General features: G+C 36.3%; 1 protein-coding gene across 1 annotated transcript in view; it reads left to right on the top strand.

Annotated features, from left to right (window-relative positions):
- LUZP2 (leucine zipper protein 2) overlaps positions 1-27,798 on the top strand; it is a gene marked incomplete at both ends in the record, with an annotated part of 467,601 nt that overhangs the window by 325,358 nt on the left and 114,445 nt on the right. Inside the window, 2 exons of the mRNA XM_081240711.1 lie at positions 5,631-5,693; positions 18,685-18,747. Coding sequence (XP_081096837.1) covers positions 5,631-5,693; positions 18,685-18,747 — 126 coding nt within the window. The remainder of the gene's footprint in view (positions 1-5,630; positions 5,694-18,684; positions 18,748-27,798) is intronic.

Raw genomic sequence — 27,798 nt, forward strand, 5'->3', positions numbered from 1 at the left:
CATGAGCATTAGATATAAGCTTGGATGTTTGTTTTTTTTGTTGGAGGGAGTGGCTACTCTGAATCTTAGGGCAGTGACAGAATTAACGATTATGTATGGATAGGTGGACAAAAAAGATTTAAGTATGGTGTCAAGAGAACAGAGCAGCTGGTGCTAGAAGCATGTAGCTGAAAAATCCAGGAGTATACCTACTAGCTTCAGGCAAGTGTAAAACAGGGGAGAGGGGCCAAGAACATCAGCAGAATTCAGTATTTCTGTATACTCGTGTGTTCTTTTTCTATGTTATATTCAGTCTCAGGTGAGTTCTGACATAGTGATGACCCTCAGCACATTTTCCTCAATAATTCTTGAAAATGAAAGTTTTATATTTGAGTCTCACTAGCAATTTTTATGTTACTTTACCAGATCTGGATCAAACCTCTGATTGGCTGAGCTTGAGTTTCATCCTTTCCCTTGATAGAGTGGGTAAAGTTAATGTCACACAAGCCATGTGGAATTAGCATGGAAAAATATTTCTCACAAGAAAAAGCAAGGTACAGTTATTAGAAGAAGGGATAGTAGAAGCATGACAGGCAAGAAAAACAGACATCTAAACATTTTATAATTCTTTTAATCTACTTTTTCTTATGTCCCCTCAAGCGAGGCATCATCATTATTGGATCCTAGCATTTTGGGCATAATTACATGTGTACATTGTTATTTTAGACCTTGTAAAAGCACCATTAAGTTTGATAAGGATGAGATCCATTGTTGAGAGGGTAGATAAAATGATACAAGTCTGATTACAAAACTGTAAAGACTATGTTTTTGTGTGTGTGTGTGTGGTATGCGGGCCTCTCACTGCCACGGCCTCTCCCGTTGCGGAGCACAGGCTCCGGACGCGCAGGCTCAGCGGCCATGGCTCACGGGCCCAGCCACTCCGCGGCACGTGGGATCCTCCCGGACCGGGGCACGAACCCGTGTCCCCTGCATCAGCAGGCAGACTCCCAACAACTGTGCCACCAGGGAAGCCCAAGACTATGTTCTTAATGCCTAAATGATAACAAGTCAGTTCTTTGTGGGATTAAAGAAGAATATGATCACTAACATTGAGTGGAAAGGTTAAATCAGTGAATTGTCTGAGAATCAGCATTCCCTCTCCACTGTTCCGTGCCATCCATGTTTCTGAAGAACATGCCAGCTAAGAACTGTCTCAATATGGGCCTTGACAAGTCTTCCTTGTATCCCACAATTGGCCCCATTATGGGTGATTATAATTAATTATCCTCATTTCTGGATTTATTTCAAAATAGTGAAATAGTCTAATTCTTAAGCTCTGGAAATGATATTTATCTTAATGGAAACATATTGTTTACACAGTTGCCCAGAATCATCAACTGCCACAGCAGACTGTGGACACACAACATAATCACTGCTCATTTTTGTTGTGGCCACAGGATATCCATGTAGGACAATCTTCCTTGTGCTAATCCAGTTGCACTGTCCAAGTCTATCACACATATTTGAAGAGAAATATTCACTGCTTTATCTATCACTTCAGCATTGAACAGAATGAACAAAAGGAAAAGAAAGAAAAATAAAGAAAGGAAGGAAGAAATAAGAAAAAAAAGGGAATAAAAAACTTTAAATGAAGATGCAAATTTTAAGTAGTATAGATTACATACACTAATTGTGAGATATGTTATTAACTTTATTATCATTTCTAATAAATTTACTCATGTATGGATGGTTTGTGTTACACATAAGGCCTCATATTAGATGTACTTCACTAATCGTCTCAGTTTTATTTATCATAATTTTATTTTTTAGCTATTTTAACTTTCTATTTTGAGGTAACTGCTCCCGGTTTTATTGAGAAATAATTGACATACATCGCTGTATAATTTAAGGAGTACATCATAATGGTTTGATTTACATATATTGTGAAATGATGACCATAGTAGGTTTAGCCCATCCATCTTCTCATATAGATACAGTAAAAAGCAAAGAAAGAAAGAAGGAAAAATATTTTCCTTGTGATCAGAGCTCTTAGGATTTTCTCTCTTAATTTTTCTATATATCATACATCAGTGTTAGCTATAGTTATCATGTTGAACATTACGTCCCTAGAACATATTTATCTTATAACTGGAAATTTGTACCTCTTGACCACCTTCCTCCAATTACCCCTCCTTGTACCCTTCACCTTGGTAATCATTAGTCTGTGAGTTTGATTCTTTGTATTTAGTTGCTCTATCTGACTTATCTTCCTTCAAATTTCATCCATGTTGTCACTAATGGTAGTATTTCCTCATTTTAATGGCTGTTTTACATACATATATATCACAGCGTCTCTGTTCATTCATCCATCAGTGGACACTTAGGTTGTTTCCATGTCTTGGCTACCGTAAATATTGCTGCTATGAACACAGGGTGGGGCGGGGGGTGGTGCACAGATATCTTTTCAAGTTAATGTTTTCTTTTTCTTTGGTTATATTTCAAGAAGTGGAATTGCTGGATCATATGGTAGTTCTATTTTTAATTTTTTGAGGATCCTCCATACTGTTTTCATAGTGGCTGTAGCAATTTACAATCCCACCAGAAGTGAACAAAGATTCCCTTTTCTCTGCATTCATGCCAGCATTTATCTCTTGTCTTTTTGATGATGGCCATTCTAACAGGTATGAAGTGATATTTTATTGTTTCAATCTGCTTTTCCCTAATGACTAGTGATGTTGAGGATTTTTTCATGTACCTGTTGGCCTTTTCTATATCTTCTTTGGAGAAATGTCTATTCAGGTCCTTTGTCCATTTTTTAATTAGGTTATTATTATTATTATTATTTTTGCTATTGAGTTGTATGAGTTCTTTTTTTTTTGGTAGTGGAAATAACCATATTCTTTTTTTATTCTCTTTTGATTCCTTTTTTTTTATTTAACAAATTTAATCAGTTATACATATACATATGTTCCCATATCCCCTCCCTTTTGCATCTCCCTCCCACCCTCCCTATCCCACCCCTCCAGGCGGTCACAAAGCACTGAGCTGATCTCCCTGTGCTATGCGGCTGCTTCCCACTAGCTATCTACCTTACGTTTGGTAGTGTATATATGTCCATGCAGCTCTTTCGCTTTGTCACAGCTTACCCTTCCCCCTCCCCATATCCTCAAGTCCATTCTCTAGTAGATCTGTGTCTTTATTCCTGTCTTACCCCTATGTTCTTTATGACATTTTTTTTCTTAAATTCCATATATATGTGTCGTATATATGTGTCATATATATGTGTCTATATATGAGTTCTTTACATGTTTTAGATATTAACCCCTTATCATCAGATATATGGTTTGCAACTTTTTTTTTTACCATTTCGTAGGTTTTCTTTTTACTTGTTGATGGTTTCTTTTGCTATGCAGAAGTTATTTAGTTTGATGCAGTCTCACTTGCTATTTTTTTTGCTTGTGCTTTAACTGTCAGATCCAAAAAGACATTACAAACATTGGAGTAGCAAATTAATACAGAATGTTCTCATGTACCTTTACCCCAAACCTCTAATGTAACATCATACAGTGATACTACAATTATTGAGCCAGAAAATTAACATTAATACAATACTAGTAAACAAACTATAGACCCTATTTGAATTTCACCCATCTTTCCACTAAAAACTATAGCCATAAAAATGGTGAAAATCAAAGTGAATAACAGATCTCTAGAGATAGTAAAGATATATCCCTATGTACAAAAACAATAAGAGAAATCAAAAAAGAAAAATAGACAATTTTAATAGAAAAAATATTAAGATTACACATGTCAAAAATGTCATAAATAGACATGTACAGAAGGAAAACTAGGGTATTATTTTTAATCTACAAACTGAGCAACACTGCAGAGTTAGAGCATCAGTATGTATCTCTTTGTTATAGTTTATGAGCTTTTAAATACAGGAATACTGTACATTAAATACTCTTTAAAAACCTTAATCTTGTGTTTTGTTGTATAATGAGCACAAATATTTGCAAGAAAAACCATTACTAAGTGAATCAAGATAACTCCTCATTTGTGTAAAACGTTTCAAGGTATTAAAATTCTAAGTAAGTTTTTTACAATTTCAATTCTTAGCTAAAGAGGAAAAGTTAGACAAAGGATTCTTTCAAACTGTGGCAGCTTTACCCACTGTCTGCATGACAGGAAAATAAAATAGGAAATGGTGTTCATAATCAGGTGAGAATTGTGTGTGAAGAAGTCTTTTTTTTGTTGGTACATTTTATTTATTTATTTATTTTTAATGTATCTTTATTGAAGTATAACTGCTTCACAATACTACACTAGCCTCTGCCACACAACAAAGTGAATCAGCCATATGCATACATACATCCCCATAACCCCTCCCTCTTGAGCCTCCCTCCCACCCTCCCTATCCCATCCCTCTAAGTCTTTGCAAAGCACTGAGCTGATCTCCCTGTGCTATGCTGCTGCTTCCCATTAGCTAACTATTCTACATTTGGTGATGTATATATGTCGATGCTACTCTCACTTTGCCCCAGCTTCCCCCTCCCCTCTGTGTCCTCAAGTCCATTCTCTATGTCTATGTCTTTACTCCTGTCCTGCCACTAGGTTCATCAGTAACGGTGCAGTAAGTCAGAAAGAGATAAACAAATACCGTATGCTAACGCATGTATATGGAACCTAAAAAAAAAAAAAAAAAAAGGTACTGATGAAGAAGAAGTCTTAAATTTGATGTATTCATTCAGTTATTCATTCACGCTGCATAAATTTAATTCAATTTGCTTATGATGCTCATCAAATTGACTCTCTTTAGAGCCATTATATATGAGATGTACTTTCCATTACATTGTTTGCTCCTGTAGAGACAGTACAAAGTCTAAATCCTGTGGGTTTTACAAAGTTTTCTACTCTCCTTTAGCCTGCCTGTCTAAAATAAGAGTAGGTATTCAGTTATGGGACAAAGAAAAGCCTGAGGGTAATGAGGGAGATATAATTGACTCACTGTAAGGGTTTAGATTCAGATGGCTAATACTTTGCTTCCATTTCTAAAGTAACATTCTTTCTATGAAAGAATGTTTCTATGTCAAGTCCAGCAGATAGAGTACACTTTTGAGGCCTGGAAGAAGAAATAGTTTCTGAGCATCAAGAAGCACTTTGAGTGCAATGCACAGGTGTCAGGAATATAAGTGGACTCTAAAACCATAACATTTAAAGGAAATTCAGACCCTAGAGTGTCTATGACTACATTAGACTAGATTCCAAGGTGACCAGCATACAGATGATGGTAGAAATAAATGTTTGCTGTTTAGAGGGGTGCTTTAAGAAACTAGTATCAATTACAAATTTGAAACTAAAATTATTTTATAAGACAACATACACAAATATAATAAAAACGAGTTAAATGTAAGACCAAAGAAAGTTCCGTATTTTCTAATAAATGTGTTAATGCTAATACATCAGATTCTTTATTGAATAAAAGAAACATTCTTTTACATTACAGATTCTACTCTCTTGCAAATCCACTACATCTCATATCATGAAGGACTTATCTGTGAACAAAACATAGAGAAATTCTGCTGACATATTTAAGGAAATTTTTAATATTTTATAACTTCTTAGCAATAAAACTATGTTTCTTTCTTCAGAATAAAAGCTTGAAACACAAACTCTTGTCAGGAAACAAGCTATGTGGAATACATGCAGAAGAGGTAAGTTTTCCCTTCCTATAGTTTCAACTGAATAAAAACAATATTGGTGCCAATTTTTTTTGTTAAACCCAGACATCTGGTGACTTTTTTCCCCTAAAACATAAATGCAAACATTGGAATAAGAAAATAAAAACACATTTTAAACTTCTAGGTATTTTTGGATGTTTTAACAGTTCATCTCCAAAACGAAAAAGAAAAATTTTAAGCCAGTTAAGTGTTACTTTCCTAAGTGATATTCTGGATTCCTTCCTTAACTGGATTATCAGGATTTTCTCACTAGCAAAACACCTGGAAGGCCATGAAATTTTCACTTTTGGTACCTTCTGTGTGATGTCTACACAGTTTTGCAGTGACAATCGAGTGTCAAAATGAGGATCTAGGACTGACCATAAAACTTAAGAAACAAATAGAGTCATTGGTTCTATTTGCTGGACAAGAATATCATCTCATACATTTCTTAGGGGGAAAATAGTCATTCTGTTTAGTCCAGGTTTAATTAAAATCAATTTTTTGTCCTCTTGATCTTCCAAATCAATCTGTACTTTATTTAATGTTGTAGAAATATAGCTCATAGTCAGCAATTCTTAGTAATAGTAAAGACATAGTAGAAATAGTACCATAGTAAGTGATTCTTTATACCTCAAGGAGAGGGGACAGCAGTCAATGTAATAGCTGGAGCCTCAAAGAAGCATACACAAAGGAAAGATTAGTTGTGCAATTTTGTTTTAGTGGAAAAGCCTGTGAATGATAAGGAACAGGCATGTTAGCCTTCATACCTCAATGAAGACCTGATGCCTGTGAAGGAAGGGGAAAGGAAAGAGGTTTAGGTAGAACGAGAACAGTGTCTTACACAAGTTTACCCCTTTTCCCAAAGCAGACTAGAAGCAAGGTACAGTGCTGGTGAACTAGTTCTACCATCTCCTAAATATGGAGCCGCCTCTCATTCAAAAAGCCTTTTCCTGTTATTACCACCTTCCAGCAGGAGGAACAGGGATTACCCAGTGACTCACAGGCATTGCTCTTTAGGAGTTTATCTAGGAAGTAATGGCACCTATGTCATTGTATCCTATTGGCCAGAACTAGGTCACATGCCTAACTAAGTTGTAGGGAGGCAGGAAAAGGCCATTTAGGTTGGTAGCCATGTGCTCATCCAGAATTTGTTTGTTTGTTTGTTTCTGTTAAAGAAGGTGACGATACTTGCTTGGTGGACATATAATAGTCATTATTATGAGTGCTGGAGTTAGAGTCAACATGCAATATAATAATCCATTTATAATGTCTTTATAATAATATACATGAAATGAATAGAACTTTTTAATACATGGAAACTAAATGTTGATGACCCATAAATGAATAATCAAACTGAATAGCATATAGATATGAGCCTGTGCAGTGTTTTTTCTTTTCATTGTATTTTTCTATTTGGATATAAATAAACTCTTTATATTGTTGATATTTGCTAGGTTTCTAGAAATACTGCGTATGTAGCATGCAGTTTCTGCATGTTACATGTAAGAGCGTAAGCAAGTGGATATGAGCTTTGAATAAGTACCACCTGGATTGTAGCTGTATTCTGAGAGGGTTGACATGTTCCCAGGTCCCCACAGCACCCATGTACAGGAAAAAGAGGTGTCTCCTAGGAGAAGGTGTCTGTGGTGTTTAGAAACAAACAGAAGAATGGAAAAATAAACAACAGCAACAACCTGGGGCTACCTATATTTTTTAGCCCCTTAATTCAAGAAAGATTCATATTTCTTTCTCATCTCAGTTCCTCAGAGGACATATTATTTCTGTATTCTTATTTATGTATTCCTAGACGTTTCACAGATCAGTAATATATAATGTTAAAATAAATTGAAATGTGTTCATTATAATTTATTCATTTGCTCTATTTCCTTATTTATTTATTTCAACTTCTTGATTTAATAGGCCAATGCAGTTGGCTCCTGACAGGAATATCTCTGAAAAACTGTGTTTCTAGTGTTTGAACCTCTCAGGGGTGTATCATTTACAACATTTTCAAGAGTCTACTCTAATTGATGATGATTCCAGCATTAGATGATTATTTAGTAATTATAACACCATCATAACACAGTCCCCCACTTTGCAAAATCCATTACCTTGCATGGTTGGAAACATTTTGAATGTAATAAGAAACTGAATCACAGTTGCAGTTTATTCACTGCAAGACTCATAAACATTCCATGTAGTCTTGGAAAAGTACATTTTAAACATATGAGAGGGCTTTACTTATCAAAGAGGAGTTTTGTACCAGTACAGATTGCTAGGATATAATAATCCCATGAGGATCCTGGAGTTTATTAGGTACTATGGCCAGCTACTTTTATTTATTTATTTATTTATTTATTTATTTATTTATTTATTTAACATCCTTATTGGAGTATAACTGCTTTACAATGGTGTGTTGTTTCTGCTTTATAACAGAGTGAATCAGTTATATATATACATATGTCCCCATACCTCTTCCCTCTTGCATCTCCCTCCCTATCCCACCCCTCTCGGTGGTCACAAAGCACCAAGCTAGTCTCCCTGTGCTATGCAGCTGCCTCCCCCTAGCTATCTATTTTACATTTGGTAGTGTAGATAAGTCCATGTCACTCTCCTCTCACTTTGTCACAGCTTACCCTTCCCCCTCCCCATGTCCTCAAGTCCATTCTCTATGTCTGCATCTTTATTCCTGTCCTGCCCCTCGGTTCTTCATTACCTTTTTTTTTTTTTTTTTTTTTAGATTCTATATATATGTGTTAGCATACAGTATTTGTTTTTCTCTTTCTGACTTACTTCACTCTGTATGACAGACTCTAGGTCCATCCGCCTCATTACAAATAACTCAATTTCATTGCCTTTTATGGCTGAGTAATATTCCATTGTATATATGTGCCACATCTTCTTTATCCATTCGTCTGTTGTTTGACACTTAGGTTGCTTCCATGTCCTGGCTATTGTAAATAGAGCTGCAATGAATATTGTGGTACCTGACTCTTTTTGAATTATGGTTTTCTCAGGGTATATGCCCAGTAGCAGATTTGCTGGGTCGTATGGTAGTTCTATTTTTAGTTTTTTAAGGAACCTCCATACTGTTCTCCATAGTGGCTGTATCAATTTATATTCCTACCAACAGTGCAAGAGGGTTCCTTTTTCTCCACCCCCTCTCCAGCATTTATTGTTTGTAGATTTTTTGATGATGGCCATTCTGACTGGTGTGAGATGATATCTCATTGTAGTTTTGATTTGCATTTCTCTAATGATTAATGATGTTGAGCATTCTTTCATGTGTTTGTTGGCAGTCTGTATATCTTCTTTGGAGAAATGTCTCCTTAGGTCTTCTGCCTATTTTGGGCTTGGGTTGTTTCCTTTTTGATATTGAGCTGCATGAACTGCTTGTAAATTTTGGAGATTAGCTCTTTTGTCACTTGTTTCATTTGCAAATATTTTCTCCCATTCTGAGGGTTGTCTTTTCATCTTGTTTATTGTTTGCTTTGCTGTGCAAAAGCTTTGACATTTCATTAGGTCCCATTTGTTTATTTTTATTTCCATTTCTCTAGGAGGTGGGTCAAAAATCATGTTGTGATTTATGTCATAGAGTGTTCTGCCTATGTTTTCCTCTAAGAGTTTGAAAGTGTCTGGCCTTACATTTAGGTCTCTAATCCATTTTGAGTTTGTTTTTGTGTATGGTGTTAGGGAGTGTTCTAATTTCATTCTTCTACATGTAGCCGTCCATTTTTCCCAGCACCACTTATTGAAGAGGCTGTCTTTTCTCCACTGCATATTCGTGCCTCCTTTATCAAAGATAAGGTGACCATATGTGCGTGGGTTTATCTCTGGGCTTTCTATCCTGTTCCATTGATCTATATTTCTGTTTTGGTGCCAGTACCATACTGTCTTGATTACTGTAGCTTTGTAGTATAGTCTGTAGTCAGGGAGCCTGATTCCTCCAGCTCCATTTTTCTTTCTCAAGATTGCTTTGGCTCTTCAGGGTCTTTTGTGTTTCCATATAAAGTGTGAAATTTTTTGTCCTAGTTCTGTGAAAAATGCCAGTGGTGGTTTGACAGGGATTGCATTGAATCAGTAGATTGCCTTGGGTGGTAGAGTCATTTTCACAATGTTGATTCTTCCAATCCAAGAACATGGTACATCTCTCCATCTATTTGTATCATCTTTAATTTCTTTCATCACTGTCTTATAAATTTCTGCATACAGGTCTTTTGTCTCCTTGGGTAAGTTTATTCCTAGATATTTTATTCTTTTTGTTGCAGTGGTAAATAGGAGTGTTTTCTTAATTTCACTGTCAGATTTTTCATCAGTAGTGTATAGGAATGCCAGAGATTCCTGTGCATTAATTTTGTATCCTGCTACTTTACCAAATTCATTGATTAGCTCTAGTAGTTTTCTGGTAGCATCTTTAGGATTCTCTATGTATAGTATCATGTCATCTGCAAACAGTGACAGCTTTACTTCTTCTTTTTTGATTTGGATTCCTTTTATTTCTTTTTCTTCTCTGATTGCTGTGGCTAACACTTCCAAAACTATGTTGAATAATAGTGGTGAGAGTGAGCAACCTTGTCTTGTTCCTGACCTTAGTGGAAATGGTTTCAGTTTTTCACCATTGAGGATGATGTTGGCTGTGGGTTTGTCATATATTGCCTTTATTATGTTGAGGAATGTTCCCTCTATGCCTACTTTCTGCAGGGTTTTTATCATAAATGGGTGTTGAATTTTGTCGAAAGCTTTCTCTGCATCTATTGAGATGATCATATGGTTTTTCTCCTTCAATTTGTTAATATGGTGTATCACATGGATTGATTTGTATATATTGAAGAATCCTTGTATTCCTGGGATAAACCCCACTTGATCATGGTATATGATCCTTGTAATCTGCTGTTTGATTCTGTTTGCTAGTATTTTGTTGAGGATTTTTGCATCGATGTTCATCAGTGATATTGGCCTGTAGTTTTCATTCTTTGTGACATCTTTTTCTGGTGTTGGTATCAGAGTGATGGTGGGCTCGTTGAATGAGTTTGGGAGTGTTCCTCTCTCTGCTATATTTTGGAAGAGTTTGAGAAGGAATGGTGTTAGCTCTTCTCTAAATGTTTGATAGAATTCACCTGTGAAGACATCTGGTCCTGGGCTTTTGTTTGTTGGAACATTTTAAATCACAGTTTCAATTTCAGTTCCTGTGATTGGTCTGTTCATATTTTCTGTTTCTTCCTCATTCAGTCTTGGAAGCATTGTGCATTTCAAAGAATTTGTCCAATTCTTCCAGGTTGTCCACTTTATTGGCATATAGTTGCTTGTAGTAATCTCTCATGATCTTTTGTATTTCTGCAGTGTCAGTTGTTGCTTCTCCTTTTTCATTTCTAATTCCATTGATTTGAATTTTCTCCCTTTGTTTCTTGATGAGTCTGGCTATAGGCGTATCAATTTTGTTTATCTTCTCAAAGAACCAGCTTTTAGTTTTATTGATCTTTGCTATCATCTCCTTCATTTATTTCTGATCTGATCTTTATGATTTCTTTCCTTCTGCTAACTTTGGGGTTTTCTTGTTCTTTCTCTAATTGCTTTAGGTGTAAGGTTAGGTTGTTTATTTGAGATGTTTCTTGTTTCTTAAGGTAGGATTGTATTGCTATAAACTTCCCTCTTAGAACTGCTTTTGAGGCATCCCATAGGTTTTGGGTCGTCGTGTTTTCATTGTCTTTTGTTTCTAGGTATTTTTTGATTTCCTCTTTGATTTCTTCAGTGATCTCTTGGTTATTTAGTAATGTATTGTTTAGCCTCCATATGTTTGTATTTCTTACAGATTTTTTCATGTAATTGATATCTAGTCTCATAGTGTTGTGGCCGGAAAAGATACTTGATACGATTTCAATTTTCTTAAATTTGCCAAGGCTTGATTTGTGACCCAAGATATGATCTATCCTGGAGAATGTTCCATGAGCACTTGAGAAGAATGTGTATTCTGTTATTTTTGGATGGAATGTCCTATAAATATCAATTAGTCCTTCTCATTTAATGTATCATTTAAAGCTTGTGTTTCCTTATTTATTTTCATTCTGGATGATCTGTCCATTGGTAAAAGTGGGGTGTTAAAATCCCCTACTATTATTGTGTTACTGTCAATTTCCCATTTATGGCTGTTAGTATTTGACTTATGTTTTGAGGTGCTCCTGTGTTGGGTGCATAAATCTTTAGAATTGTTATCTCTTCTTCGTGGGATTGATCCCTTGATCATTATATATTGTCCTTCTTTGGCTCTTGTAGTATACTTCGTTTTAAAGTGTATTTTGTCTGATATGAGAATTGCTACTCCAGCTTTCTTTTGATTTCCATTTGCATGGAATATCTTTTTCCATCCCCTCACTTTCATTCTCTATGTGTCCCTAGGTCTGAAGTGGGTCTCTTGTATATAGCATATACACAGGTCTTGTTTTTGTATCCATTCAGCCAGTCTGTGTCTTTTGTTTGAAGCATTTAATCCATTTTCATTTAAGGTAGTTATTGATATGTATGTTCCTATTACCATTTTCTGAACTGTTCTGTGTTTGTTATTTTAGGTTTTTTCCTTGTCTTGTATTTCCTGCCTAGAAAAGTTCCTTTAGCATTTGTTGTAAAGCTGGTTTGGTGGTGCTGAATTCTCTTAGATTTTGCTTGTCTGTAAAGTTTTTAATTTCTCCATCAATTCTTTATGAGTTCTTTGCTGGGTAGAGTAATCTTGGTTGTAGGTATTTCTCCTTCATCACTTTAAATATGTCCTGTGACTCCATTCTGGCTTGCAGAGTTTCTGCTGAAAAAGCAGCTGTTAACCTTATGTGGATTCCCTTGTGTGTTATTTGTTGTTTTTTCCTTGCTGCTATTAATACTTTTTCTTTGTATTTAATTTTTGATAGTTTGATTAATATGTGTCTTGGCGTGTTTCTCCTTGGATTTATCCTGTATGGGATTCTCTGCACTTCCTGTACTTGACTGGCTATTTCCTTTCCCATATTAGGGAAGTTTTCAACTATAATCTCTTCAAATATTTTCTCAGTCCCTTTCTCTTTTTCTTCTTCTTCTGGGACCCGCATAATTTGAATGTTCATGTGTATAATGTTGTCCCAGGTGTCTCTGAGACTGTCCTCAATTCTTTTCATTCTTTTTTCCTTTATTCTCCTCTGTGGTAGTTTTTTCCACTACTTTTCACTCTTCTGTTTTTCTGCCTCAGTTATTCTGCTATTGATCCCTTCTGGAGAATTTTAAATTTCATTTATTGTGTTGTTCATCATTGTGTGTTTGCTCTTTAGTTCTTCTAGATACTTGCTAAATGTTTCTTGTATTTTCTCCATTCTATTTCCAAGATTTTGTATCATGTTTACTATCATTATTCTGAATTCTTTTTCAGTTAGACTGCCTATTTCCACTTCATTTGTTAGGTCTGGTGGGTTTTTACCTTGGTCCTTCATCTGCTGTGTGTTTCTCTGTCTTCTCATTTTGCTTAATTTACTGTGTTTGGGGTCTCCTTTTTGCAGGTTTCAGGTTCTTAGTTCCCTTTTTTTTTTGGTGTCTGCCCCCAGTGGCTAAGGTTGGTTCAGTGGGTTGTATAGGCTTCCTGGTGGAGGGGACTGTTGTCTGTGTTCTGGTGGATGAGGCTGGATCTTGTCTTTTTGGTGGACAGGTCCACGTCTGGTGGTGTGTTTTGGGGTGTCTGTGGCCTTATTATGATTTTAGGCAGCCTCTCTGCAAATGGATGGGGTTTTGTTCCTGTCTTGCTAGTTGTTTGGCATAGGGTGTCCAGCACTGTAGCTTGCTTGTCATTGATTGGAGCTGGGTCTAGGCATTGAGATGGAGATTTCTGGGAGATATTCACCATTTGATATTACATAGAGTTGGGAGGTCTCTTGTGGACCAGTGTCCTGAAGTTGGCTCTCCCACCTCAGAGACACAGCCCTGATGCCTGGCTGGAGCACCAAGAACCTGTTATCCACATGGCTCAGAATAAAAGGGAGAAAAGAAAGAAAGAAAGAAGAAGATAAAATAAAATAAAGTGAAATAAAATAAAAAATAAAAAATAATTATTTAAAAAATGTTGTATAAGTAATAAGAAAAGAAAGAAAGAAAGAAGAGAGTAATCAAGCCAAAAAACAAATCCACCAGTGATAACAAGTGCTAAAAACTATACTAAAAAAGAAATAAATAAAAAATAAAAAAATAAAAGCCGACAGACAGAACCCTAGGACAAATGGTAAAAGCAAAGCTATACAGACAAAATCACAAACAGAAGCATACACATACACACTCCCAAAAAGAGAAAAAGGGAAAAAAATATATATATCGTTTCTCCCAAAGTCCGCCCCCTCAATTTGGGATGATTCGTTGTCGATTCAGGTATTCCACAGGTGCAGGTACATCAAGTTGATTGTGGAGATTTAATCCGCTGCTCCTGAGACTGTTGTGAGAGATTTCCCTTTCTCTTCTTTGTTCACACAACTCCCAGGGCTCAGCTTTGGAGTTGGACCTGCATCTGCGTGTAGGTCGCCTGAGGGTGTCTATTCTTCGCTCAGACAGGACGGGGTTAAAGAAGCAGCTGATTCGGGGGCTCTGGCTCACTCAGGCCGTGGGGAGGGAGGGGTACAGAGTGCGGGGCGAGCCTGCGGTGGAAGAGGCCGGCGTGACGTTGCACCAGCCTGAGGTGCGCCGTGAGTTCTCCCGGGACGTTGTCCCTGGATCACAGGACCCTGGCAGTGGCGAGATGCACAGGCTCCCTGGCGGGTAGGTGTGGATAGTGACCTGTGCGTGCACACAGGCTTCTTGGTGGCGGCAGCAGCAGCTTTAGCATCTCATGCCCGTCTCTGGGGTCCCCGCTGATAGCCACGGCTCGCGCCCGTCTCTGGAGCTCCTATAAGCGGTGCTCTGAATCCCCTCTCCTTGCGCACCAGGAAACAAAGAGGCAAGAAAAAATCTCTTGCCTCTTCTGCAGGTCCAGACCTTTTCCCCAGACTCACTCCCGGCTAGCTGTGGCGCATTAGCCCCTTCAGGCTGTGTTCACGCCTCCAGTCCTCTCCCTGCGCTCCGACTGAAGCCCGAGCCTCAGCTCCCAGCCCCGCCCACCCCGGCGGGTGAGCAGACAAGCCTCTTGGGCTGGTGAGTGCTGGTCGGCACCGATCCTCTGTGACGGAATCTCTCCGCTTTGCCCTCTGCATCCCTGTTGCTGCGCTCTCCTCCGTGGCTCCGAAGCTTCACGCCTCCGCCACCCGCAGTCTCCGCCCACGAAGGGGCTTCCTAGTGGAAGGGGCTTCCTTTCCTCCTTCACAGCTCCCTCCCACTGGTGCAGGTCCCGTCCCTATTCTTTTGTCTCTGTTTATTCTTTTTTCTTTTGCCCTACCCAGGTACGTGGGGGAGTTTCTTGCCTTTTGGGAGGTCTGAGGTCTTCTGCCAGTGTTCAGTAGGTGTTCTGTAGGAGTTGTTCCACGTGTAGATGTATTTCTGATGTATTTGTGGGGAAGAAGGTGATCTCCGCATCTTACTCTTCCACCGTCTTGAAGCTCCTCCTCTATTTTTTGTTTTTTAAGTAGATTTAATTTTTTTAGAGAAGCTTTACGTTCACAGCAAAATTTAGCAAAAAGTTCAGAGAGCTCCCAGGTACTCCCTGCCCCCACTCAGCCCCCCATTAGCAGCATCCTCCAGCAGAGCGGTAAATCTGCTATAATCAGTGAAACTGCATTGACACATCATTATCACCCAGAGTCCCTAGTTGAGTTTAGGTTTCATTCTTAGTTGCTTACATTCTGTAGAGTTTGACAAACATATAACATATAACCACCCTTACAGTATCGTATAGAATAGTTTCACTGACTTATTCTGTTTGAAGAAGCCCTCCAGGTGATTCTAGTGCACATTAAAGTCTGGCAACCATTTCATTACAGGATAGAATTTTTTAAAGCTAAGTTCAAAAAATAGCCAAGAAATTAAGTCTGTATTAAATCCTACATCTAAACTGAAGGTGTACTTGTTTTATCCTACTTTCCTCTTTTCTTTTTTATTGAGGTATAGTTGATTTCCAATATTATATTGGTTTCAGGTGTGCAACATAGGGATTCAATATTTTTATAGATTATACTTCATTTAAAATTATTACAAAATAATGGCTATATTTGCCTGTTCTGTACAATATATCCTTGTTGCTTATTTATTTTATGCATGATAGTTGGTAACTCTAAATCCCATACACCTGCCTTGCCCTTCCCTACCTCCTCCTCCCCATTGGTAACCGCTAGTTTGTTCTCTATATCTATGAGTCTGTTTCTGTTTTTTTTATTTAGATTTATTTGTTTTGTTTTGTTTTGTAGATTCCACATATAAGTGATAACATAGAGTATTTGTCTTTCTCTGTCTGACTTATTTCACTAAGCATAATACCCTCTAGGTCCATCCACCATATTGCAAATGGCAAAATTTAATTCTTTTTTATGGCTGAATAATGTTTCATTGTATATATTTATACCACATTCTTTTTATCCATTCATCTGTTGGTGAACACTTAAGTTGCTTCCATATCTTGGCTATTGAAGTAATGCTGCTATGAACATTGGAGTGCATGTATCTTTTTGAATTAGTGGTTTCATTTTCTTCAAATATATACCCAACAGTGGGATTGCTGGGTCATATGGTAGTTCTATTTTTAGTTGTTTGAGTAAGCACCACATTGTTTTCCATAGTAGCTTCACCAACTTAAAATACCAGCCACAGTATACTAGGGTTCTCTTTTCTCCACCTCCTTGCCAACATTTGTTATTTGTAGACTTTTTGATCATGGCCATTCGGACAGGTGTGAGGTGATATCTCTTTCTGGTTTTGATTTGCATGTCCTTGATGATTAGCAGTGTTGAGCATCTTTTCATGTGTCTGTTGGCCATCTGCATTTCATCTTTGGAAAAGGGTCTATTCAGTTCTTCTGCCCCTTATTTAAAAAATTTTTATTGGAGTATAGTTGCTTTACAATGTTGTGTTATTTTCTGATCTGCAGCAAAGTGAATCAGTTACACACATATCCCTGCTTTTTTAGATTTCCTTCCCATTAGATCACCACAGAGCATTGAGTAGAGTTCCCTGTGCTATACAGTAGGTTCTCATTAGTCTTCTGCCCATTTTTAAACAAGGTTGTTGTTGTTGTTTGATGTTGAGTTGTACGAGCTATTTGTATATGTTGGATATTAACTCCTTATCAGTCATATCATTCACAAATATCTTCTCCCATTCAATAGGTTGTCTTATCATTCTGTGGATGGTTTCCTTTGCTGTGCAAAAGCTTTTACATTTAATTAGGTCTCACTTGTTTATTTTTGCTTTTGTTTCCTTTGCTTTAGGAGATGGATCCAAAAAATTACTGCAATGATTTATGTCCTGCCTATGTTTTGCTCTAGGAGTTTTATAGTATCCAGTCTTACATTTATATCTTTAATCCATCTTGAGTTTACTTTTGTATATGGTGCTAGAGAATGTTCAATTTTTTACATGTGACTATTATGGCCAGCAACTTTTAAAATTAAATTTTATTGAGATATAATTTACATATTTTAGTGAGATGTAATTTACATAGAATTCATCATATATACTTTAATGGGTTTGATCAGTATTCAGGACAGAGAATATTTTTCATCACCTCCAAAGTTCCCACTTGATATTTTATAATTTCTACCGCCAACCCCCAGTCCACGTCAGCTACTAACCTGATTTATGTCCCTAGTCTTTTGTCTTTTCTAGAATATCATATATATGGTATTATACAAAATATAGCTTTTAGCGACTGGATTCTTTCACATAGTCTAATACATTTGAAATACATCTATATTGTTACGTTTCAGACTTAATTTATTTTAAAAAACGCCTAACCGTATTTTAGTATTTCATTTCATGGATGTACCATAATTTGTTTATTATTCATCAGTTAATGGACATGTGGGATATTTCCAGCTTTTGACTATTATGAATAAATATACTGTAAATATTTGTGTATATATTATAATTTCTCTTAGGTAGATAACCTAGAAAGAATTTCTGTATAATTTATATTTATAAGAAGCTGCCAAACAGTTTCCCAAAATGACTAAACCATTTGGCATTCCCACTTAACTATTTTTTCAAATATCATTTTCATGTGACTATGATAATCTATTTGCATGTGTTCTTTTTATCCTACTGAAGAATTAGAACCTATAATCTTACATGTAGAAAGACAAATAATTGAGATCATAATGTTAGAATGTTTGAAATTGAGTCTGCTTTGGAAAAATAGGAATGCTAGATCAGCATCTGTGGCTCACCAGAACATATTCCAAACAGTAAACAAACATGTCTCCTGGGAAAGATTTCTTTGTTATAAGTACTTTTATGTTTGTAATGGTCCTCTTAACAAGTGCATTATTCTAAAGGGCAAACACTCTTCACCTTAGCATCTTAGCATTCTAGCTACTTCCCTCATCTCATGTCACATTTGCTTGCTACCTTCCTTTTGTACGTATGTCAAATTTAAAGTTGATTGTCAACTGAATCTTATGCATATTTAATCTTAAAAAATTCATTTAATTGAAAATAAGCAGTGAAAACTGAGGCATACATATCCATAGATATATTTAGCACCTAAAGGTTAATTGTTGGACATGTTTAGGTGACTCAAATTCTGTGTGTGTTTGTTTTTTTTTTGGCAGGGAGAGTGGAACAAGCTGAAGAGAGGAACAATAAGCCACTTTTTAAAAATATTACCTTTTAAACAATATGCTTCCTTTGAACAGGTTTTGGTTTTCTCTTCCTGCCTAGAATAGCTGGATGTCTGACTCCCAAAGCAAAGATTAAGCTTTTCTGTTTCACTTCCAAACTAGTTGAGCTCTTTTTTCTTTGGCTGCAAAATTCATTCTTATGCAGTTTAAAAGAATTTTAATCTTCAATTTTGAAAATATAAATGAAATTAAGTCACTAATCCTTTTTTTTTTTTTTTTTACAGTCAAAAAAAATCCAAGGCCAGCTGAAGGAGCTTCGTTATGGGAAGAAAGATTTATTATTTAAGGTAAGCATCTTCCTCCCTACCCCCTCCAACTGGCTAGCTCAATACCTAAGCTATCTAAAATATCATTTAGCTTAAATTTAATTTCCAGATTTTCACAAGAATTAAAGTTGTACTTGACTGAATTGAAGGTGTTTTCATTTTATTGCCTACTTAATTAATGGAGATAAGTACAGATATGTTTTCCTAGGTACATTCTTAATCAAAGGCAGGCTTCATTCCAAAGTGTTTAAAGTCCCTTTGTATGCTTCAATTACTTTAATTCAACATTGAGGCATGTCTTTCAGTATATTTACATTAAGGAGAACATATACTGAACAAGTTTCCACAGATGAGGTCCACTGGTGACTTACATTCTTGACTTCCAGAGATGCCTATATAAATCTTCTTGCCTATATAAATCTTCTTATTATAGTCTTCATGTTTAATCATGGTTGATTGATTTTGGTTATTGATACTTTTTAAGACTATCAATGCCTATGTATAGGTAGACATCTATCACAAACTATCATTATGGTTGACTGACTAATGGCCTCCCAAATATATCCACTTGCTAATCCCTGGAACCTGTGAATGTTATATTTTATGGCAAATGAGAATTTGCAGAGGTGATTCAGTTAAGGATCTTGAGATGGGAAGATTATCCTAAGTTATCTAGTATAATCGCACAAGTTTTTAATAGGAGTAAGACAGGACTGCCTAAGTAAAAAGAAGATTATGTAACCACGGAAGCTGGGGGAGGAAAGACAATGTAAAGGATTTTCCCCCATAGCCTCCAGAAAAAACTGCCCTTTCAACACCTTGATTTTGTTCCATAAAATTCATTTCAAACTTCTGACTTTCAGAACAAAAAGAGAATAAATTGTGTTGTTGTTTAAGCCACTTAGTTCATGGTATTTTGTTATAGTAGCAAGAAGAAACTAATAGAGATATTTCCTTTTATCTCCATTGAGCAAAGGAGATAGAAGCAGGTGCCTTTAATTGTGCCGTCTGCATTCCCAAATGCAGTAGAGTGATAGAGTATTAGGCTCTTAGTAGTAGGAATAATAATTTGTTTAATAAATAAGTGCAAATTACTTTGTGAGTAATATCTATTTTTCAAAAATGTGTTCACTACAATGATCATCCCAATCTATGAATATCAGGTTTAAAGTACAGAAAATTCTTCACGTTATCTAATGGTTGGAAAATCCTTTAATTTTTCTGATTAAAACAGTAAGAAATGACTTCTCACTCTTCTCCAACACATTTATTTTTGGCTTAGAATCATGGAAAGGTGTTCCTGTTATGTAAACCAATATCTATTAAATCCTTATTCCATGCAAGTCATGAATCTGGGCACATTTTGCCATTTAGTCTTTCATAAGTATGCTTCCTGCCATTCCTTTAACCTCATCTATAACAAGATATTCTCCAGCACACCAAGAAAACTTTGAATTAATTCTCATTAATGCTTACTGCTGACTCTCAGCACTGCTCATTGCATGTGATAAATAGATAAGATAAAAGTATAAAATCCAAGATATTTGCCTGTGTACCTTCAATCTTTCATACTAAGACTCTTAAGCTCAGGGTATCTTAACTTTTACATTCAGCTTGGCCTTAGCTTTTTGCAGTCATCAATAATAAATAATTGAAATTGGCAAAAAAAAAACTAGTGCATGTTTGTGTGTGTTCACATTTGCAAAGAAACATGTAGTTCTCTGATTTGGTTAACTTAATAAGATCAAGAATATAATAAGAGAATTCCAAGCTCCCTAGAGCTGATAAGTTTTAGGTATTAGCCTGGAAGATTTATGTAAGATAGAAGATCATATGAGGCTTTTTAAATTTCATTTCTCAAATTGAAGAGTTATAGAAAGAAAAGTTGGGAGAAAAGCATGAGGAGATCCAATAATTTTCCATGATTTACTTCTTTGTAATATGACAGTTGTTAAATATAGATTAGTAATTTATCAACTTTCAGAAATTACCAAAATCAAGATTTGTTGCAAATCTGTATTACTTGAAAAAATGAGACATTATTCATAAGCCTTGTTATTTTAGGCCACTTTGAGAAGAGCACTTTTATATGAAATCAAGTGAATTGTGTATGAATAGACCATGAAGTTGCATAAATTAGGATGTCTTCCCATATTCTCGCCCCAAAACACTGTTTAATTTTTATTAACTCCAATAACATGAGTTCTAGAAGCATGGCAATTTTAGTAGTTAAATTAACTTATTCAGTAGCTAAACAATGTCAACAAGGACCCAGAGTTTTTTGTTTGTTTGTGTTTCAGACTTTTTCATATCATGATCCTCACATAACTGACTTGTTCTAAGCTTTGATTCGTCATTATATAGTGATAGTGTCTAAAGAACTATATACCTGTGTACAAAGTCAAAGAAGAAAAGGGTGTGGGGGGAGATGCTTGTCCTGGACTGTCATAATTTTTGTAAAGGAGGAACATTTTTTGAGAAGTCTCCCCAAACTTGGGCATGACCCCATGCAAAAGTGAGACTTTGGTGTTTTCATCTTCTACTGTGAAATGTTGCTTCTTTTTAGAAGTAAAGAAATCTAATTGTTAATGGAGAGGCAACCAAAAATTTCTGCTATAATGTACTCATCCACTCATCTAGATGACAACTTACATTTATGTCGTCTCATTTACTTAGTTTTATATCAACAGTGCACATTTTAAGCATTGTATAAACATATGTTAAATAAATGAATGAATACATCCATACATACATACGTATGTACATGGATACATAAGTAGATAGGTCAGGGCAGTAGAGAGTAGAAGCTAATGTCTGTGACCACAGGAATCCATCCATGCACCTATTAAAATGAGTCCACAAATATTTTTGGCAATAACTTGCTGAATACTGAGATAAGTAGCAAAATATTTTATTTCCCTGAAAGTAGTTTCCTGAGAATCTATTCAGTTTTGAATAGATTTGATGGTTTTTAGTGAAGATAATCTTTGAAGGAGCAATGGCTGCTGCTAAAGCACATGAATTTATCTTAAAAATAATGGCATGTGCTGACAATTGCAAGACATATTGATAAATTCAGTGTCCTTATTAATGTTTGAGAGCTGGCTTTTGATTAGGGAAGGCTGCCAGCAGCAGTAAACATTCTGTACTAAGGAAAGAATTGAGGCCCTGCAGATTATTATTTGCCCAGGACTTGAGTTACTTTTTATCTTCCTTGATTCAATTTGGAGTTGATATTCTCTGGAATACCTACCCTCCATTTTGCTCCTCTATTTTACTTTTACATATACTTATTTTTTTAATTTCAGAAGAATTATTTTTTCAGTATAGAACAATTTCAAAACATGTCTAAATGTATAAGGCCAAAAAAAAAAAAAACACTTCAAATCCCATCACTTGGAGCACACTCAATATTTTGAAATATTTTGTATTTCTGTTTAGTTCCTTTTGTATTAGGCATAATCTGCTTTGTGATTAACATATGTATGTAAATATAGATTATATATTATACATATTCTGCTTTCTTAAAACATAAAAGTATCCTTTAGTTATAATTTCTTCATAAAAATTTAAAAGTGTAATTTTATATGTATACCAAAAGTGAATTTTTTCCTTATAAATATATGTGGATAGAGAAGATGTGGCACATATATACAATGGAATATTATTCAGCCATTAAAAAGAATGAAATAATGCCATTTGCTGCAACATGGATGGACCTAGAGATTGTCATACTGAGTGAAGTAAGTCAGATAGAGAAAGACAAATATTGTATGTTATCGCTTATATGTGGAATCTAAAAAAAGTGATACAAATGAACTTATTTACAAAACAGAAATAGACTCACAGATTTAGAGAACAAACGTATGATCACCAGGGGCAAGGGTGGCAGGGGAGATATAGTTAGGGAGTTTGAGATTGACATGTACACACTGCTGTATTTAAAATGCATAACCAACAAGGACCTACTGTATAGCACAGAGAATGCTGCTTAATATTATGTAACAACCTAAATGGGAAAATAATTTGAAAAAGAATAGATCCATGTATATGTATAACTGTATCACTTTGCTGTACACCTGAAACTAGCACACCATTTTTAATCAACTATACTCCAATATAAAATGTTAAAATTGTGTGTATGATGATTCTAATTTATGCTCTGATGAAAAATGTGTTCTTATTTTTATCTCAAAGTGTAGTTTTTACTGAATGTATGTAACTATAAAGTAATTCACTAAAATTATTGAAAAATTGTAATGTTATTGAAACCTAATACACATTATTTTTGGAGTTTGGATTTTTTAACTTGAATGAGGAATAACTGACAAATATAATCATATATATTTAAAGTGTACAGCATGACGATTTGATGTACAAATACATTGTGGAATGATTACCAAGATCAAAATAATGAACACATCCCTCACCTCACACATAGTTAACTATTTTCCGTGTGTGTAGTGAGAAAGATTTAGATCTACTCTCAGCAATTTTGAATGATAAATACCCCGTTATTAACCACAGTCACCATGCTATACATTTGATCCTCAGAACTTATTCTTCTTATAAATGCAAATTTGTACACTTTGACATCCATCACATCATTTCCCTCCTCTCTGCTCCTTGCAACCACCATTCAATTCTTTGTTCCTATAAAATCAGCCTTTTTTTTTTGAAGATTCCCCATATAAGTGACAATATACAGTATTTTCTTTCTCTGTCTGGTTTATTTCACTTAGGTTGTCACAAATGGCCTGGCTTTGGTAAGGAAAGACTTTCCCCAAGTGTGGTTGTGAGGGTACCTTTTATTCCTGAAAGAGCACAGCAGAATAGTTTCCATGCATCTCCATCTGCTGAGGTCAATGTTAGCACAGACTGTAGGGGTCCACTGTGCTCAAGATGGCCGAGGTCCTGTGGTTGGTGGTGGTGGCTAAGGTTATTGACTTCCTGAGTGGCAAAGACTGCTGAGATTCTCCTAGTCTCCTTTTTCACTTATGGGAAGATGTTCTAGCCAAGGGGATCCCTCTTATTGGCTGGTCTGGTGTGCTGGCACTCAGAGCAGTAGTGGAGCCACAGTCCTAGGATCAGATGCATGTGGAACTACAACAGTACCAGGGTCCTGAGGCACAGGTACACTTGTGCAGCAATGGCATTGGTGTCCATTGTGTAAGTATCTGCAAATCTCTGGGGAACTGTAGTCTGAGTCTCTGGGACTCTCCACAGTGACTCAGATTGGGAGCAGGCAGGGAGGATACAGCAGCAGCATGGACCCTGGGATGATAGGGTGCACAATGGCTTGGGGTCAGGGTACAGTAGCAGCACAGTCTTGGGATGATGGAACAAAGTCCCAACTTTGGCCCCAGGGGGCAGTCACAGAAGAGCAGTAACATATCCCTGGTTGGACCCAGAGAATGGGGCTCAGACCAGCAGCAGCATAGCCCTGGCACTAACAGTTCAGAGCTATGACCTGGGACCCTAGGGTGGGACTCAGAGCATCAGTCAGCTGGTCCCCAGAAATGATGAGTCAGAGCTGGGAACTGAGAACTCAGTGAGGCAGATCTCAGAGCAGTATAGCAGCTCCAGTCTCATATGAGGCAACATGCTGGGGCATCCCAATCCCAGAGAATGGCTACTGGGGGCCCTTGAGGGCAGGTCTCATGCAACAATAACTCCAGCCCTGGGGATGAGATTCAGCAGCAGAGACTCTGAGATGCTCCATCATCAGGATCAGTGTTGGTGAAAACTATATGAATCCACAGTGGTGAAGGTTGCAGGGGTTCTCCTGCTCTCCTTTTACCTGTGCAGTGAAGTTATTCTGTGGGGACCCCTCCTGGCACTAAGCTGCTCTAGACTGGGAGATGGAGTGATGAAGGTAAAATGCTTCCTATGCAACCATCATCAGTTTTTGAGCTCTACAGTGTTTTTGCTACTTCCTCACTGCAGTCTAGAGCTTTTCCTGAGATATTTTCATCAGTTTATAGTTCCTTTACTGTTTTTGCTGGGTTTTTTGAGACGAGGAGAAAAGCGTTGGGATCTCCTAGCCCTTCATCTTGCTGAGGTCAACTTTCTTAAGAAAATTATAACAGTTGACTATCCCATCAGTGTAGTAAGAAAAAAAAATTGTTGTGTTTAATTAAGACTTTAGGAATACCCAGAGAACTGGGTATTCTCATTAAAGAAACAAGAATAAATAAATAAGTAAATAAATATGTTAGTCTGCTCAGGCTGACATAAAAAAATACCATGGACACAGTGGCTTAAACAATAGAAATTTATTTTCTCAAAGTCTGGAGGCTGGAAAGTCTGAGATCAAGTCTGGCAGGGTTTGGTCTCTAGTGAGAACCCTCTTCCTGGTTAGCAGCAGCCACCTTCCCACTGTGTCCTCACACGGAGGAGCACTAGCGAGCTCACTGATGTCTCTCCTTATAAGGACACTAATCCTACAATATCACGGTCCCACCCTTAGGACCTCATTTAACCTTAATTACCTCCTTACAAGCCCCATCTTCTAGTAAAGTCACATTAGTGGATAGGCTTTCAACATATGAGTTTGGAGGGAGACACAATTCAGTTCATCGCAGTAATTTACTAAATAATACATGCAGTAAAGCAGTAACAAACTTTGTTGTTTGAGAAATTATAAAATCAAAATTACTGTTTTAATTTGCCCTAAATATGATTACTGGGCAGCTTAAACATTTATTTTAAAATGTAAGCCACTCAATTTCACTTACGTACTTTTGTTGTTGTTGTTTTGGTCACTTCACTTCATTTATGTAATGCTCCCTAGTCACCAAAAATTAAATTTATCAACTTGCCTATTGAGGTAGGGAATGCGAGACTGTTTGAGTTTTGATACCAGATTTTCAGAAGGAGACGTTGCTGAGTTTAATTGGAAATTATTTCTGAACTCACTTTCATGTTCTATAGGCTGAAGATTTGATACATTCTGGGTGGGAAGCCTTTTGAACATATATTTTGGCCATGACAACTACCTGGACTGACTTTACCTGTGTGGAGACCGATATATTTATGCCTTTGCTGAAGGTTCTCTTCCACCTGTCATGTTGCTAACATTTGCTCTCTTTAAAGAGCATCATAAGCATCATGTCAGTCCTCATTTAATATTGTGTTTATAGTACGTATACATTTATAGAAAATAATATATGATATGTTGATGGTAAATATGCCCCCAAAATTTGTTTCTTTAAAAAATTTTTATTGCTTCATTCTAGACGTGTAACCTTGAATCTGTAGAATTAAAAAATCTCTAGTAATGATAACAGCTGATATATATTGAGCACTAAACATGCTTACTCCTCAAAACAACTTAGGTATATACGTATGATGCATTGAGTATTTGTGTGTGTATATGTATATACACACATGATGTGTGTAATGGGGGGGACGGGTGTGTGTGTAAAGTGAGGCCTAAAAAGTTAATGGTCCAGGGTCATCAATAAAGTAGATATTGTGTATAACTGAGAAAGGATTTACATCTATCCTATACATTCATGTTCATGGTCTGTGTCTAATCCTCTCCCCTGCCTTTTTTTTTTTTTCTTTCTTCCTCTTACTTCCTGTGGTCTCCCTGGTGACTGGCTCTTCATTTTGTTAATTGTCTGTTCTTCACTCTCTAAACTCCTGACCATCTTTCTATTGCTTACTAGTTGTAGCACATATTGAATAATCCATCTTGCTTTGTCCTCTGGTACTTGCAAAATCTTTGCTGATGTCCTGACCTTCAAATGCATAGATGTTTTTGGTCCCAGTATCCATCTTTTCCCCTACATTCCAATCTTCTGAGGCATTCTATTTGGATGCATCTAGCTGTTTTATGAAAAGAACTATGACATGTTAGATTTCCAGTGAGGGATACCGGTTTTGCGACTATTTCTATTAGTTATCCAATAAAACCAACTTCATAAAAACTATGTGTTTGTTATTCAGTGTTTAAAATACAATAATGAATTATTTAAGTTACTGCCTACATGAAGTTTATAGCCTATCGATAAAAATAATGCCTTATATGTATTTAGCATTTTATACTCTACCCAGTGCTGTGAGGTACATTATTTCATTTGATCCTCACTACAATTTCCATGAGACAGAGAGGAGAAGTTGTAGAATCCATTTTACCATAAGGGTATTGAGGCCTTGAGAAGTTTGACAATTACTCCAGGCTACCAAAACATTTATTTGCAAAGCTAATTTATTAACAGATTGAAACCATCACTATTTTATTTATTTATTTTAATATTTATTTAGTTATTTATTTAAAATTGAACTGACTTAGAGTTTCTTGGCTCAAGTATATTTGACAGAAATTTATAGTTATTCCTTTGATAACTATTTCTATAGCATAGTTATACCATTGTATCAAAATTCTGACAATTATTCTGCCGTGTTTGGTGATAGACCAGATAACACTCATTTTGAAACTCTGACATCAAAATGGCATGTGTTCTCATTGGTATTTTCTCTAGAAACCAGATGTGTTCAACTGGTATCTGCTTCTGAAAACAGGAATATTGCCACATGAATTCCTAAGTATGGATCCAACAAGTGTCAGATTATTTTCTGATGATTTGAGTCTTCTATAAGGGAATTTCGTGAAGCGGTTGTCCCTTAATTTTTAAACCCCTGTATAAATTAAGATAATTTTTGTGCATGTGTCTTTCATTAACTTACATTTATCTCATCCACGTGTTAAACCATTTTTTAATGAGCAAAAGCATTTTCAGTGCCATTCATTTGTTATGTGTCAATTTATCTCCAGTTAAGTGAGTTTGGGCCCTAAAAATATAGGCACCTTACAGAAGAGGTTAAAGGGGTTACTGATTTTATTTTCTTCCATGATTTAACAAACTTTAATTTTCAAAACACATTAATTTGTGCCTCAAAATAATTTTATGAGTCAGCCAGGGCAGCTGATACTGTCACCTTAGCATGTATCAGAAAAACAAGGCCTAGAGAAGGTAAAAGACTTATCTGAAATCATAGAACTAGTAAGTGGCAGAGTTTTATTCTAATCTAAGTCCTGTGACTCTACTATATCACATTTTTCAG

This window comes from Mesoplodon bidens (genome assembly GCF_964165515.1).
Source record: "Mesoplodon bidens genome assembly, chromosome: 7".
NCBI lineage: Eukaryota > Metazoa > Chordata > Mammalia > Artiodactyla > Ziphiidae > Mesoplodon > Mesoplodon bidens.